This window comes from Anopheles funestus, chromosome 3RL (assembly GCF_943734845.2).
Source record: "Anopheles funestus chromosome 3RL, idAnoFuneDA-416_04, whole genome shotgun sequence".
Taxonomy (NCBI): Eukaryota; Metazoa; Arthropoda; class Insecta; order Diptera; family Culicidae; genus Anopheles; species Anopheles funestus.
Window position 1 is genome coordinate 56,240,691 of NC_064599.1, and position 16,152 is coordinate 56,256,842.

The window sequence follows — 16,152 nt, forward strand, 5'->3', positions numbered from 1 at the left end:
TTTTTGCCTATATTCGTGTGTTTGTGTGTTTTTCTTTATTTGTCGTCAGTAAAAATATAATATATTTTGTTTATACATATATTTACAGCCTGTTAATGTGTTGCTTCTTCTCACCCACCATCAGCACCATTTTGGATGAAGCAGCAGCAATCGTGTTGCAGGAGTAGCTAGCGATCCGTTTCCTACTCCTTCGAACTTTATCTATTGGACCTTTCATTATTAGAAGCATTCAAGCTTTTAGCGTTTCGTGGATGTGTCTGTGTGTTTCATTCCCTCCTTTACCTAAGCCCTATTTCATTATCTAACCTTTTTTTTATCGATCTTTCTTGTTTTATTTAATATAATTCTTTAACCTTCCATCATTATACCTTCACACTAACGGACAACACATCTTTTGCTGATACCCACCGCAGCCCTCCCCCCCTTTGTTTTTGGTCGATATAAATTTGAAAAAAGATTCGCTGTTCGCAGTGTTTCTCTTGTAAAGAAAGTTCAGCAAACAATTCAAATAAAAAACTTACATAAAATATTTGCTGGAACACAGCACAGTTGACACACTAAAAACATCAATCAAATTCTTGCTGGTGTAATAATAATCATTAGCGCATGTAAATTAACACAAACAGAAACACGGAACAATTAATGTACACACCACCAAGTAAGAAACCAAAGCCTACATATATGCATTATGGAAGAGTTTCTAGCCAATCAATAATGTTTTTTTTTGTTTAGATTTTTTCCTTGTTTGCTTTTTGTTTTGCTACTTCTATTTCCCAGCAGGTTCTATTTCTAAAATCCGATTTTAACAAAAACCTATGTTCGGTATGCTTGTTTGCTCATTGCATCGTAAACACACATATCCACGGGTCATAATGCCCCCTCTTAAGAGCGAGTACGTAGAGTGTTGACCATCAATCTCACTGGAGCGACAAATGTGTCTACCTTTTCCTTCTCGATCTCGCCTTTGTTTCCGGTAAAAACGAACTTTGCCATGGCCCGTCGTATTATAGTATTGGCCCTAACTAGATTTATGTTTCCTTCCTGTTTTACGTATGTACGGCAATGTTTTGTGGCGTATATTAGACGGAACACATTGCCCGAACTACTATGGGGAAGGGTACCCATTACACGATCGTACAGCGATCGAATTGCGCTATCTCAGGCGGGTGAGAAGACAACAAACATACACCGCGCGAAGCATGCTCAGAAGTATATCAGCTTGGCATCCGATGGACACTGCTCCATGGGACAGTAGGGACACTTTAATCTGAAAGTATTGTTCATGCTGTTGGTGGTTAGTGTTTTTATGTTTTGCGTGCAAATGTGAACGTGAAAATAAAACCGAATAAATGGATGTGGATGGAACGATAGGGATTGCATATAGAGGGAGGGAACGTGTGTGTGTGTGTTTTGCATGGTTGAGAGATCATACGCGGGCATCGATGTCGTCGTTCGGGGCACCGGCATCCGCGATCGAGATAGAAAGAGAATGAAAAGAAAGGTAATAAAAGGTGAACAACAAGTGAACATTTTTTTCGCAAGGAATTACTCCTCATGTGTCATAACGAAAGGAATGGAAACGATTTTTCTTTTTGGTGTAATGGAAAAGAGGTATTTGAACCATAAACGATAAACGATATCAGGAATGGAAGGGATTGTAAAACGGTTTCGGTAGGGTGTGCCATGGTGTGCATACTTACATCGGTCCATTGCTAAGTTTGTTAAGGGCATCGCGGGATATAACGTGACCGCATAGCAGCTTCATTGGCGGGTTGTCTTCGGAACTCTGCTGGCGCAGAATCGGACACGCAAAGATAGAGTGAAACCGGTTCTCTGGTTCTAGGTCGATTTCAATCTGTGGGATACAAGTGGAAACAAATTTAAGCAATTAATTGATAAAGCAATTTAATTCATTTACATTAATTTTCTTAGAATGTTTCTTTGAATCAAAGTAGGCAAAATTTAATTATCTCCTGGCACCTGTTGCCATAGTAAAATCTCTTTACGTCTCAAAACAATTTTTGTTGATAAAATTACCTAACGAAATCTGTATTCAGCCTTGCTTCAAAGCCTAATTGATTCGTTTAGTGTACTAAACTAAAGTACATTTTTACAGATTATTTTTGCATTGCTAGTTTTAGCTTATTTTTGCGGAAGAAAGAAAAAAGTAAATTGCATGCGTGATACTTACAGGCAGCTCATCACGCCCGTTCCAGATGCCTGTCACCTGGCGGGACATCATCACCTGCTTGAGATTAAGCAATGCGGGCAGTGCGGTACAGCCCGCATTAACGATCACGGACAGTGGTGAATCCTTGTTGATGCCCAACAGTTGGCAGGCATCCTTCAGAAACACGTCCGCCGTCTCGATCCACATCTCGGGCGATGTGAGGTACTTATAGGGTGAGTTGTGTATGCCAATCTGCAGATAGATGAGCGTACCCATCAGGATCTGGATGTCCTTCTCGAAGCGCCGCACAAACTTGGCAAAGTTCGTACGAGCGTACGCAATCGCTTCCGTCTGTGCCTGTACGCCACCGTTTAAAATTTGCATAAACGCCAAACGGTGCAGCTTAAATTCGAGCGTACTATTGCGCGCATCCAGTTCCGCCGAATAGCGAGTAGCCCAGTCGAGTGCCGGCGCCAGATTGCCCGTATGTATCGCTTCCCAGATACGGTGCAGCTCGGCGTACGGTTCCGGCACGATCTCTTCGGCCGGTAGGCCCGACTCTTTTATCAACGCATCCGCCACATCGTCCATACCCTGGCGGTAAAAGTGTTGGGCCATGATTTTGTTCAACAGCATCACATTTCGCTCCGTCTGGAACACATCGGTACGCGAGGTGGCCGTAAAGTCGGCCACAAAGTTACGATCGATCGCTTTGCCCACCTTGCTGACGGTTCCGTGCAGATCGCGATGCTCCGTCGTGAGACGGTGCAATTTGTCCTTTGTCTTTGTGAGGGCCTCATTCAGCACATCGACCTGCCCGGTTGTCACTTTATTGTCCGGGTTACCTAAAATAAAGCGTGCAGAGGCGATGATACGTAATTCCTCTCGGGCAAGAGCAAGCGAAAACAACATTTACCTTCTGCGATTGATGACCGAAGCTTCTCGATCAGCGAAATCACATCCCCGATGATGCGCTGCGAGTGGTCATTAATAGCGGAAAATTTGTTAATCACTTTCTCCACTTCCTTCTCGACGGCGGCACAGGATTCCATATTTCTGCAACAGATTCCCGGGGAGACGGTACACACCAAACTCAATCTTGGCCTATGCTTTGTGTTCGTGTGTTGACGTTTTCTGCCCGACAGAGTTCAGTTGTATTCTTCTCTTTCCGCACAGGAAATGGGTCCACTTTTTCCTTTAGGTCGTGCGGGAAGCTCCACCAATAGTCGGTTGGGATGGTGTGGTAGCACTGAGGAATGAATTCGCTTCCTTCTCAAGCAACAGCAGCAAAACAACACACACTTGCACCAGTGCTTTCGTCTGCCTCTCGTTCACTCATCGATGTGTTATTTATGCTTTCTTCTCAATGTTTCGCTACCTTTTTGCAGTACACATAGTACAGACAACAAAGAAGTCGCAGCAGCACTACCACCCAGCTACGTCCCAACCCGTTCCAAAACCTTCACAACACGGTGTTTCTCTCGACCCTTCTTCTCGATGGCAATAATAACCGAGACACGCAAAATCAACAGCCGTACATATCAATCTTCCACTGTGGCACTTTTCAGCAAGAGTTGCGTATTACACTGCCCTATTGGTAATTGCGATACATTTTACGCCACTGCTATTGTTGCCATCTTCGTACGTCGTCGTACGCAATTTCGATTAATGCAGCTTTCCTTTTACCCGCTGGCTAAGAAAATTCTTTCCGCACTCTTGGTGAGCACTTTGCTTTTTTGTGGTAAAAAACAGTAATCACCACAAAACACGACAATTTTCAGCAGCAAGGATTTATTTCCCAAAATCCTCCACTTTCCATTCAATGATTTCTTGCTATTATTATTTTTATTGCTACACTTTCTGTGAGAAGGCACAACGGGTGATGCGATGGTCCTGATGGGTGAAAGCTTGTGTAATGCAAAATGCATATGCAGGGGTTTTCCGATATTGTACTAATAGAGACGTCAGTACAACAATACGATTTCTTTTAGAACAACATTTGAATCATCCACAAAATAAAAGTGCCTCGCGTAAATCTCTGTGTCTATTGATTTAGCCGTTAAGAAATTCTTATTTATATAGAGTACAATTTGCATCAGTAGCTTAGCAGTTCTGCTTTTGAATGGTCCTATAGCCTAATAAATTCTGTGGGATACTCGTCGCTTGGTAGAATGGAAGATCTGAATTTTACCCTAATTTTTTTAACAGTCAACGTATGGTAACATTGCAAACAGCTTGTTCAACATTTAACTGCTTTTTAATAAATACTTCGTTTACACTTCGCGCGTTTTGTAATATGATGTTGTGAATTCAGAAACGATTGAGAGGTACCAACATGTTTAGTAAATATTAATTGATTTTGGTATTACTTTTTAACACAAACCACGAGGGGTCCGGGCATTGAACGATCGTCGTAAAATAGTCTTTTTAGTTAACAATAGTTATTTGTTGTACAGTTCGAAATGCATACTATTTTTTAGAAGATAAGATGAGAGAACCCCCTCGGAATAGATGAATAGCGCGCGAAGGGTGAAAACGTTCCGAAAATCCGTGTCCGAAAAAGAACGATGCAGCTACACTAAGTTGCGTCTTTTTTATTGTCAACAGTGCAGCAAATAGTCCTACGTTCCGCGAAGTAATACGGTTGTCATTTATCAAGTAGCGTTTTCTTATATTAAAGTAATATCGAACTTGTACATACACAGTTAAGCAAATGTCGTCAACTCATAATTCCCTTCCATTTTACGTACTTCATGTTTCAGTGGAACATATTTGTCTAGATTGACCGTTTTGCCCACGATTGCCCTATTGGCAGCGAGTAGTTGCAGAAAGCTGTACCACATTCTGTCCGTCATTAAATTTTTGGGATTGCCGATGATGATGGTTAGTGCTTGGGCACGCGTCAGTACAACATTTAGTCGTCTTGCATCGGCCAAAAATCCGACCGTTGTGCGATTCGATCGTACGGTTGAGATTATGATCACCGACTTCTCCCGCCCCTGGTACTGTTCCGCCGAACCAACCTCAATATCATCGAGTCCAAGCATCGAAAGGCCATTCTTAATGAATTGCACCTAAAACAAACGAAACATAATACTGTGCCGGTGAAGAGATTTGGCTTGCTTAAATAAAGAAAAAAGAACCTTTACCTGTTTGGAATAGGGCGTAACGATGCCTATATCATCCTGCTGTACTATACGTCCATTGATTTCCTCCTTTAGCAGTAGTTGCACGTACTCGTAAACCTTGTTGGCTTCCTGCACATTCCAATAGCTAAGCGTAATGGCATCTTGCTGCATAAAGCCGGTCACGGAATGAAACATCATCGGGAAGGTGGGATTTGGCAAATATTGCCAATTCACCGCCCAGTTCGTTATGGCGGGTGCTCCTTTAGCTCGCAGTTCTGCTTCGTAGAACTGTTCGTTAGAAAATTTGAACAGGGCGCGATGCGAACGGTAATTGTCCAGCAGCTTCGTCACCATGCCCGTGTTGTACTCGTTGTTGTTCAGGTCTTTACGGTAAAGTGGCAACTCCATCAGTCGCTCTAGTAGCGATTCATCGTGAGCAGTGTTTCTTAAATACGGCATACGCGTAACTGGTCCTAGCTGTTTCGGATCACCGGCCAGTACGATGCTTGCGCTCAGCTTATCATTCGCACTATCCGCGCCAACGCATGCGATCGGTACGAGAGCGGACAGTTCCTTGCAGCTACCGCACTCATCGATAAAGATGTAATCGTACATATTTCTGTTAACGTTCAGTTGCCACAAACGACCACACATTATGACCGTGCAGACGAGGATGCGCGTTTGTGTGAAGTCCTCCCTTGCAGGCGTTTCGTATTTACCGTAGTGCATGTTCGAAACACCGATAACTTTCAAATCCATGCCCTGTATATCCCGTTCCGAGGTGTACGAAAAGAAGCGAAAAATATCCGTATCCTTCACGTACTTCAGCAGCCGTTTCGTTAGCTCGTTGCAAGCGAAATTCGACGTGGCCGTCACAAGTATGCGTGATTTTGGTCGTAGTTTCCAGATCTGCAACACCGCCTCCACAATGGTGTACGTTTTGCCCGTACCGGGTGGACCAAAGAGGATGTACGGTGCCGGATAAGCCGTTCGATTGATAATGTTTTTAATTGCCTGCATTTGCTGACTGTTTTTACCGATGCATTCTTGAAACCACTCGAACCTGCAACGATTACGAGAAAAACACATGTATTGAGGTGTCTAGTCGCCGAAAAGGGGACCCGACATTTAAGAAATACTTACTTAGTGATCTGTTCTTCCTTGAAAGCATTTTTGATTTTTTTTGGTTTGATGGGTTCCGGTGCGGGGAAGACGATGCGATTTAGATCGAGATGGCCCATGTAATTTAAGGCCATATATTCCATATCAAACTGTGTACGGTTTAATGGAAAGGTGAGCTTTAACGAGCAAAGCTTTCTTAACGGAATTTCGGTTCTGATGATGAGACACGAACTACGATCGATTACGGTTCCGCGTGTAATTTGCGATCCGCTCGATGTGTAGGTTATAAGTACGTGAGAACCAACGTCGAGTAATACCGGAGGAACTTTGAACTGGTCGATTGTGAGCAGATACTCCTTTGGTAGCGTTTCCTCCAGGTTAGCCTTTTCGATCGTGTATCGCAACATCTGCAGGTGACTATCGAACTCATCGATCTGATTCAGCATGCGTAAGTAATCAAGATAATTCAAGGAGGAAAGCTGTTCGGCTCTGTACTTTGTGAACCGTTCCAACCACAGACTGGCATTGCGACTGTAGTGTTGATTAGTAAGAAACCCGTTCAAGTAAACTTCCTGCACATATTCCGGCACACCGAACCATGGCAATTTTGTCAGTTGCATAGGAAGGCTAGAAGTAGATAGAACCATGGAAAGAAAAAAATAATCGATTGCCAATATCAGGGGTAAGAGCAATTCACCCAGAGTAAGATATGCTTACCCCCGCGGTTTTCTCGGTGATAGGAGATGGAGCAGTACGGTTTCACGTAGCCTGTAGTGGGTGCCGAGCACGTGACATAGTAGCACCAAATGATACGAACGATCCTCCTTTTGGTGAATCACCTTTTCCATCGTAAACTCGTACCCGGATACCATGCGTATAACGCCATCGAACAGCGAGACACGTTGGTGCGTTTCGTAGTAGAGAAAGATCGACCGTAGGATAAGCACTTGCGAGCACATGTTTTGTAGGTTCAGTACGAGCGTGGAATCAACGATACTAAATTCCACCGTCAGTTGAAATACTGGCTTCGGTACACTTAGTGGTTTATTATTGCGTCCGGAAATATTTAGCGACGATTCGACCCACTGCAGCAGGCATCGTGTTCTACGGTTCATCCATTGGATATTTTGTTTACGTGTTTTTCTCTTTCCTGTAACGGGAAGTAAGATAAGATACAGATCATTATTAATTGTTTATGTACAAAAGTTTAATGAATAAAATGTCTAATAAAATGTCGTGGTGTTTGCTATTGAACTTCTCCGAAACGGCTATACCAATTTGTGTGTAATTTTCACTTTAAGATGAGATCGGTATGAGAAGAGGGTTTCAAGTGCTTTTCGTGCCGCTAGGTCACTCTGTGCGTGATCACTGTTATTCGTTCTTCTCCCATTTTTTCTATGACGTGTTTGACAGTTTTCAACACATTAAAATAAGCATAACGATTTTTGCAACGTGAATAATCTTTTTAACACTATTGTAACGAAAAAATCAATCAAAGTGCACATGGTGATTTGCTTGTGCTTTTTTTTCTTCAATAAAAGCTAAAGCGAAGGGGTAGGTAAATAAAAACCCAGTGCAATGTATATTTCATGAAAAAGTGGTGTATGTGGAAGCGGCGCCGATGTTACAAGACAGTACCGGGTATCAAATCACATCAGGACCATAAAAAGTGCGCAGGATTGACTATTTTGCCACAGGTAAATAAAATCAAGGAAAGCCATGTCAAGGATGTCAGACCTATTGAAGCTTTAGAGCGACTAAAGGAGGAGAAGGACACGGACCAACAACACCAACAAGCAGAATTAATATCCGCTTTGTTCCTTTTGATTTTTTATTCTTTAGCTTAAAGACCTAGCCAGGGGTCATTCTTGTTATAAAATGGATTACTAAAATTATTATTTATTTCTAGATGCTGATCCAAATGAAACCACAAACCGCATACAATTATGTAAGTTTTGTTATATTGTTAGTTTGGCTATATATTTGAAGCAATACGTGCTTCTTTACATCTGCACAAAAATATGCTTTTATTATTTTTACTTTCACATTGATTCAATATGTCACTAGGCGGGTGGTCATTACGTTTATTCCGGAATGCACGTTTTAATAACACGCAACTGCTGACGTCCACTCAGCTACGAGTTGTAATTAAAATCACAACTAACATCGTTAAGCAAAGCCGACCAAAGACCGACAACGGTTATAAATTCAAATATCAAGCAACATTTATCATTCATTGACTCAAAAACAAGGCTTTTCATAAAAAAGGGAACAGCCAGCACTATAATTGTTCCTCGCAAAAGAAACAGCTTTATTATTTTATTTCGCTGCACACTTATCAGCCAGCCAGCAAATCGTTGAAGCTGCAAAAGGCATTTTGTATTTACGGGCTATGGAGACCGATTTCAGAACGATTCCTGATGTGGAGGAATAAATGTGAGACGAAAGAGATCCACATGATGTTTAGCTCAGCATATTTCTTTGTATGTTACGTGCGTGAAGCAAAGTGGTTGAAACACATACGGCGAGTAACAAGTGGTTGAAACCGAGAAACAAACAGGCGGAATAGGATCAAGAGTCGATCGAATGGGTCTGTATTGTTGCCAGCCGTTGTTTACATTTGGAGTGGAGTGGCAGAAATTGTTTTATTTTTTACGGAGTATGTACATGCTGTTTGGAAAGAAGAGCCAAGCGTAAAGAATGATTTGTCGTTGCATTCATAGTTGCACTTTGCTTAACATTGATTCCGATTTGAATTGTAATTGAATTGATTTAAAACAGCACATTTAAGCGATTTTCTGCTTTCGTACTGTATAGATTCACCATAATGCTTTATTTTTTATGAAATTATCTTTTCATTTTGCTTTTCAGTTTACGCCGTAGAAAAAAAGGGTATTCGAAAGAACCCAAAATTCCTTCATTAGCATCTTTGACCTGATTGGTTTGAATTAGAAAAAAAAAACAAGAAATGCGTTAGCAACCCTTGGATAGTTTGAAGGTTTTCTAGAAAACATTAGATAAAGAAAGAGAGAACGGGAGAGAGAGAAAAAGAGAACGGAAAACTCGCGATATTAAGATTCTTCGCTGTATTTTAGCTTTTGTTTAGAAACAAGTTCCGCTCTGCTCGTCCCTTTCGTTTCACTGTTGTCCTCTACAGAGGCGATAAGCGTTTCGCGGCTTCCGCGCAAAAACAAACCCTACTGCATATTGTACAAGGTTTGTTTTGGAACATAATCTTCACTTCACTTTCGCACATTTAATCTAGGTATTCTAATCTTTATATCCGCTGGTGCATTTTTTTCCATGTTGCAACGTGTTATAACATGACTGTTGAACGAAGCTTTCGAGGGTACAACAAGTAGGCTGTTTAATTACCCACTATGAAGTATGGTCGACCTGCTGCTATGGTGATCATCTTTGCCGATTTCACGATATCGGATTGTATTTTTTTTTATCTTTAATAATCATGGAATACGTCCGTGTGTGCGTAACGGAAATCACTCTCCAGCTTTCCGCATTTCATTGTCCAAAAAATGCACATTCGCAACGCTAACAACACGAAATAAACAATATCGATGACGGTACATCCCCTGGAACGCGAAAAGTATCGTGACTCATCACCAATTTCTGAGTAATCGCGATCTTTTCCACACACAGCCACCCGGTGGTGATTGTTTGATGTGCATCGATTTCAAATAACATAATTTCAATGATTGCGATGGGCAACAGGTTTAACCGCTGCATTCATAATATTGCACTGTGCCGTTTACTACCTTTGTTAGTTGCACTTTCGCCTGCCATGATGTCTGATAAGGTTCGATTATTATCGGATACTTCAGGGTTTTTTTTATCGTGCACACTTCACAACAAATGGAAACACTTGACTGCAACAGTCGACCAACCGCAACACCGTTCAGCTAACAACACAAAGCGGTTCTAATGCCGTTGTCATATTTTTCGCTTGCGACTCCAGAACTACGACATACCCGTTGGGGAAGCAATGCCGGCACTGCACTAACACGGTTGTAAAAGTCGCGCCAATAGAGACGAGCTCTAGAGCTCGTGTTGATATCCTAAAGGCTCATATACACGTCAGCAATGTCATACTTCACTATTTTTCATTTCCCAATTAGCAGAGGAAATAAAAGTAAAAATAAACGATTCCTCATCCATTTCATTCATAATTTTGCAGTATTCGTTTAGTGTGAATAAGGTAAGCGAATACCACAGAAAACTCTTTTTTATTGATGAATATTAGAGTGAACTTTTTTTTAACTATGAATTTTCTTAGTTTCACATTACAAAAAAGATCTGTTCTGTTTGGTCAAACTTGAACATGTTGCTATTGAGGCTTTTATTTCTTGCCAATGTCATCGGGTTTGAAATTAATATGTTAATTCGCCTTTGGAACTGTTATTTCCGAGCTCCACGCATAATGGAATAGTCGTATTAAAGGTAATCCGATAATCGGCGTTCCACTGTATATTTATCAATAAAATGTAATTTTCCTATGATCTGTGATGTCCCTTTATCCGGCCATTGCTGAATTCCGATGAGCATGGATCTATTGTCGACGATCTATTGTAAATTAAAACTTCCCTACTGGAACTGCATTAGGTATGCAAGTGATGCCTAACTTTTGTACACTATTTTATACCTCAAAAATGATCTTTATTCAGAGATGACCTATGTCGTTTTCCGCCAGAACATGACCGAGAATCTATAGATAACCCTAATTGCACTATTTGAGGTGAGTTAGACCTTTCTAGACTGTTACAAGCAAGTCACGTCGAACAAGCGACAGATTTTCACTTTTTGATTATTTCGCCGATTTCAATACGTCAGAAATTGATAAGATATTTTATAGTTTTTTTTTGTGTTTATCTATTTAGTTTTGGAGTAAAAAATGTCGCACGAGTCTATCATCGTGTAAAATTGTGGCTTTTCCATGTAATAGTTATCCGGAATTAAAATTGTACCCCTGGCTGAAGGGAAATTTTTTGTCAAGGTTCAGATAGAATATTGTTGCGTGGGAAATGTTGTTGGTACTTTAGTTTGGCTAGCTGGGAATTGACCTGTCACGATTACGTTTGTGCATATATTTATTTATTTTCTTTTTTTATGCGATTGCAAAACGAATTCTCGCTGCGAAAGTGCGATAATACTGTGCCGATTCACTTCAAATACCGTTGTTCTGCTACTGCTTAATCTCTGCAAGACCGACACGCGGTACATCAAGTAGGCCTGTGCATTCGTCGTATCATTTGAGTCTACCGCTAGCCGAAAGACATGGAAAAGGTGCGCTGTTAATTGATAAGGTTCAATTGAAGGTTCACAGATCGTCCAAATTATTGCCACAGTTTCAACGTCATGGTCGAACCAGTTGTTCGTTCTTTCGTCATGCGTATTTTGTTCGCATTCTTGGCCGGTTTGATTACGGCCACGTTGTTCGTAACACTAATGGTCCGACAAGGAATCGCTCCTTTTGAGATGCAACCTCCACCGGTACCGCTAGCTCGAACAAGTGAAGGCTGCGATGTAAGTGCGAGTTCAATTCGACCGATCGAAAGATTAAGCGAAAAATTATAATCAAGTGTGGTTTTTGCAAAAAAAAGGAACTGAGTACTAAAATTGCATGACAGATTTGTACTTTTACACCGAAAGCTATACGTTTAACACAATTTCGTTCATACTATCCAATTTATTTCCTTTGCTTTAGGACTTTCCCGCATTAAAAAATGATAATCTGCTCCGGGCCGCCAGGGGTGAACCTGTGGATCGTGTGCCGGTATGGGTGATGCGCCAGGCCGGACGCTATCTGCCGGAATTCCAGGAAGTACGCGCGAAACATGACTTCTTCACCGTCTGTAGGACACCGGAGCTGGCCTGCGAAGTGACAATGCAGCCATTGCGACGGTTTGATCTCGATGCTTCGATCATCTTTTCCGACATACTGGTGATTCCGCAGGCTTTGGGCATTACGGTTGAAATGAAACCTGGTGTTGGTCCGGTACTGCCCGAACCACTCGTCGGTCCACCTGATCTCGAAAGACTCAACCAGACCGGCACTATTGATCGGCTGAAGTACGTCGGAGAAGCTATCACGATGATGCGACGGATGCTCGAGGGCAAGGTACCACTGTTCGGATTTACCGGTGCACCCTGGACACTGATGGGCTACATGATTGAGGGAGGTGGTAGCAAAACCATGTCGAAGGCGAAAGCATGGCTCGCAGACTATCCGGAGGCGAGTCAGAAGTTGCTGGACATTCTAACGGAACAGGTAGTGGATTATCTAGTAATGCAGGTGAAGGCCGGTGCACAGATGCTGCAGGTATTCGAGTCCAGTGCGGACCACCTTAGCAAAGAACAGTTCCTTTCCGTTTCGTTACCATGCCTGAAACGCATTCGCGTCGATTTGCTGCGAAAGCTAGCAGACGAAGGTGTTCCCGCCGTGCCAATGGTGCTGTTTGCAAAGGGAGCAATGCACTCACTAGCAGAGCAATCCCAAACCGGCTATGAGGTGCTCGGGCTCGATTGGACAATCGATCCGGAAGAGGCTCGCAAGCAGGTCGGTCCGAATGTGACACTGCAGGGTAACCTAGACCCACAGGATATGTACAAAACTCCCGAAGAGTTACGTGAACTCGTGCTGACGATGGTACGGAAGTTTGGCAAGCATCGCTACATCGCCAACTTGGGGCATGGTATTACACCTCAGACACCGATCGAAAGCATGACCGTGCTAGTGCAGGCGGTTCACGACGCGTTGTGATAAAAGAACCATTGCAATTATGCCCTCTTCATTACGAGCCTCTCCTTTGAAAGATGATGCTAAACAAAAGAAAAAAAATTGTGCATTTTTGATAAATCTAGCATTTCAACATAAACATAAAGACAAGGATTATCAGTAAAGTAAACAACAGTTGCACAATAATATCACTGCCTACTATCACAAAGTTTGCTTTTGCCATAATAGGTGATGGGATTATTGGTAGCAGTTAGCCATCGTTATCGCTTCAAGCGCAGTTTATTTTCTTACGAAATTGTATTGTTAAGGGTTCATGGACGATTTTTTTTTTGTTTTGGTGTTATTGAGGGAAAAAATTAATTTGTATTGCAAATAAAATAGATGTAGACGCCATCTTAGAACACAATGGATATGTTTCTTAATCAAACCTACAAACCTTGCACCAAGTCTGCTCTGCATAAATTGGCTCTTCGCGATTATCACTTCTTTCGGAGCATCGTGGCTAAATCTCGCTTTGACACAGCACACACTTCACGGAGGACAATAACAAACGGACAAACACTGAATACATAGAGTGGGATTTAGTTGTTTTTCCTCTTCGCTCACTTCTTTATTCGCACACACCGACGAACCGCTCCCCATTCAAACAACGAGTCCTTCAATTATTTACAAAGCCTCGCCGTCTCCGTTCATTCCACACTGTTCCGCTTAATCTTCCGTCGATTCGACGTTTTCGGTCTGCAGTTCCTTGAACGTGGGCACCGGGACGTATGTGACCAGCGTGTACAACTTGTTGGGCGAGTCCTCATCGTCGTTACGGCGGCGGGAAAGGCGCACACGTATGCGGAAGGGTGGGTTCCTGCAGGCAAAAGACAAACAATGGTGTTAATAATCATGGACACATCGTTCATTCGATGCCACACATCTCGCTATACCTGATTCCACGGTGCCAGATAGCCTTGTTCAGGCGGGTGTCGATACGAACGTCCGAAGTTCCCATCTCCTTCTCGGCAAAATTGCGCACGATCTTGATCGCACGCGGAGACCGCTTTTTGAAGCCTACCTTGTGCAGGCGTCGGTTCAGGTTGATGGTGCACTCCCGTGTCACCACCTCGTTGATAGCCGACTTGGGCTTCTTCTCACGCTTGGCCTTAACCATGTTGGAGGATGTTTAATTAAACTGCAATTACAAAACGAATCATGTATTAGCATTCATTACAATGGGCTGTACACTTAATGCATTGAAAAGACACTGCATTGCGAGCAAGACAATTGTTCTAGACATGTAGCCGCAGTATCACTAGGATGTTGACAGTCCTTACGAGCGGCTTCGTACACAACATCAACTTTCTACGCTCGTATTGCTGTTTCCCGCGAACACACCACTGAAAATCCATGTGCTATCGCAACAATCACCTTTCCTACACAATATCTCAGCAAAACAGTGTCTTTTTATGGCGAAAAACAAAACTTACAGAGCAATTCTTTTAATTAACCGAAATGTGTCCGCTAGCACTCGTCGATGCCGGAAACGAAAGAACGCTTACGTGGAAATTTGACATGAGCTGTCATTCGCATGGGAACGCAGTTGTCATGACAGTAGTTGTCATTCAAAGTATGCGTTTGTGAAAAACGCACATTTTGGACAATCCGTTAAAAGTGGTGAATAATTGATCGACAGTAAAATGTTGTACAATCGTACCCTAGCGACAAAAATGACCACAAATTCATCCCAAAATATTCATTTTGAAAATGGTCGAGCCAGGGTCGAGGCGAGGGTCGACGTGTCGTGGTCCCTCGACCTTTAGCCAAAGTGAACAAGACCCGTACTAAAATGAATCGTAACCTGCCGTGAACCGAAAGCAAAAATTTTGTTATCTGGGTAGCTCTAAGCACGCTTCCCCCTCCTAATCGCGTGTTGTGATTGGCTCAGCCGTATATTCTATTTATAACTCTCCCTTCCTTATCCTTTTATGTCCTGTATGCGCGCCAGGCTTTTGCTTGCATCTTTAGAATTGTGGAGGGGGATATATTTTTGCCTAAATTTAACCTGAACCAACTGAACTGTTGTGAGAGAGTCTCTTTTTCTTGTTCGCCTATGGATGGAATTGAAGGATGAAAATTTATGTGTTGATGTGATTTGAACTCAATTTAGATACGTTTCCCTATACTAAATGTCCTGCCGCTACGATCAGGACTACAAAAATTGGGTTTTCGTCCGCGCGCGAAGAACGTTATATAAAAAGTCGGAGGAAGGAAAGATTTCTGCAACCATGATCTAGGAGTGAACACGTCTATACAATCTTTAGTACTCTTAGGATTTTGGTGCAAATATGCAAGAGGTAAGACGTATTTTTCATGAGCAAAGCGCAACATTCCCGTTTTTTTATTAATCGAATGTAATGCTAGATATGCGTTCTCGCCATTCGAAAACATGAAAAATTATCTTTTTTTAATCAATTAATATCAAATGGAAGTACATTCGTTAAAGCATATGATAAATAATGATTAAAAAAAATTAATATTAGAGGCAAGATATCTCTAAATTTTGATTAAGTTGCTTATGTAAACATAGCTTAATATTTTCATTTCCAAAAATGATATATTTCGTCGCACGTCTAACGATTTAGGTTCTGGTTAACTGGCCCATTTTCTCTTACTCTGTGATAAAGCCTATTAATCACATCATATTTTGTCTTGCACATTCAGTGCACCTGCACCTTCGCTGCATTCGTGATCTTCGTTCTATCTTTTAAAATCATGTGCCGTGTCATCTATTTTATTTTGTAGAGGTGCTGCTGATGATTGTTTTTACTGAATTTCAATAACAATTCAAAAATTTGATATTGTTGGTGATAATATACCAGCGTAACAAATATCTTCATTACATGAAAACAATCATTATTATCATTAAAATTATTTTTCATGTAAAATATCGTAGGCGGGTTCGAAAGGAAATGCAGTCCGTATGATCCACGTGG

At 41.9% G+C, this 16,152-nt stretch overlaps 4 protein-coding genes across 7 annotated transcripts; 1 reads left to right on the forward strand and 3 right to left on the reverse strand.

The window, feature by feature from the left end:
* Positions 1–12: 12 nt before the first annotated feature.
* LOC125770210 (E3 ubiquitin-protein ligase RMND5A) lies at positions 13–4,598 on the reverse strand. Of its 2 annotated transcripts, none has more exons than XM_049439593.1 (4): positions 3,087–4,598; positions 2,192–3,015; positions 1,701–1,855; positions 13–1,267 (listed from the first exon to the last, which is right to left on the reverse strand). In XM_049439593.1, the coding sequence occupies exons 1-4, from the start codon at positions 3,220–3,222 to the stop codon at positions 1,204–1,206; spliced, it is 1,179 nt and encodes a 392-aa protein (XP_049295550.1). In that variant the 5' UTR covers positions 3,223–4,598; the 3' UTR covers positions 13–1,203. The 2 variants fall into 2 exon arrangements, with proteins under 2 accessions (XP_049295550.1, XP_049295549.1); XM_049439592.1 differs by having other exon boundaries at positions 13–1,285.
* Positions 4,599–4,610: 12 nt separating this feature from the next.
* Positions 4,611–10,462, reverse strand: LOC125770149 (putative helicase mov-10-B.1). Its single transcript, XM_049439482.1, has 5 exons — positions 10,194–10,462; positions 7,138–7,570; positions 6,442–7,047; positions 5,320–6,361; positions 4,611–5,244 (listed from the first exon to the last, which is right to left on the reverse strand). The coding sequence occupies exons 1-5, from the start codon at positions 10,219–10,221 to the stop codon at positions 4,876–4,878; spliced, it is 2,478 nt and encodes an 825-aa protein (XP_049295439.1). The 5' UTR covers positions 10,222–10,462; the 3' UTR covers positions 4,611–4,875.
* LOC125770208 (uroporphyrinogen decarboxylase) lies at positions 7,890–13,552 on the forward strand. Of its 3 annotated transcripts, XM_049439589.1 has the most exons (3): positions 7,890–8,117; positions 8,330–8,368; positions 12,140–13,552. In XM_049439589.1, exons 1-3 carry the CDS (start codon positions 8,010–8,012, stop codon positions 13,193–13,195), a joined length of 1,203 nt encoding a protein of 400 aa, XP_049295546.1. In that variant the 5' UTR covers positions 7,890–8,009; the 3' UTR covers positions 13,196–13,552. The 3 variants fall into 3 exon arrangements, with proteins under 3 accessions (XP_049295546.1, XP_049295545.1, XP_049295547.1); XM_049439588.1 differs by lacking the exons at positions 7,890–8,117; positions 8,330–8,368 and adding an exon at positions 11,373–11,958; XM_049439590.1 differs by lacking the exons at positions 7,890–8,117; positions 8,330–8,368 and adding an exon at positions 11,380–11,718.
* Positions 13,553–13,751: 199 nt separating this feature from the next.
* LOC125770286 (60S ribosomal protein L31) lies at positions 13,752–14,774 on the reverse strand. Its single transcript, XM_049439696.1, has 3 exons — positions 14,647–14,774; positions 14,107–14,351; positions 13,752–14,030 (listed from the first exon to the last, which is right to left on the reverse strand). Exons 2-3 carry the CDS (start codon positions 14,328–14,330, stop codon positions 13,880–13,882), a joined length of 375 nt encoding a protein of 124 aa, XP_049295653.1. The 5' UTR covers positions 14,331–14,351; positions 14,647–14,774; the 3' UTR covers positions 13,752–13,879.
* Positions 14,775–16,152: the final 1,378 nt, after the last annotated feature.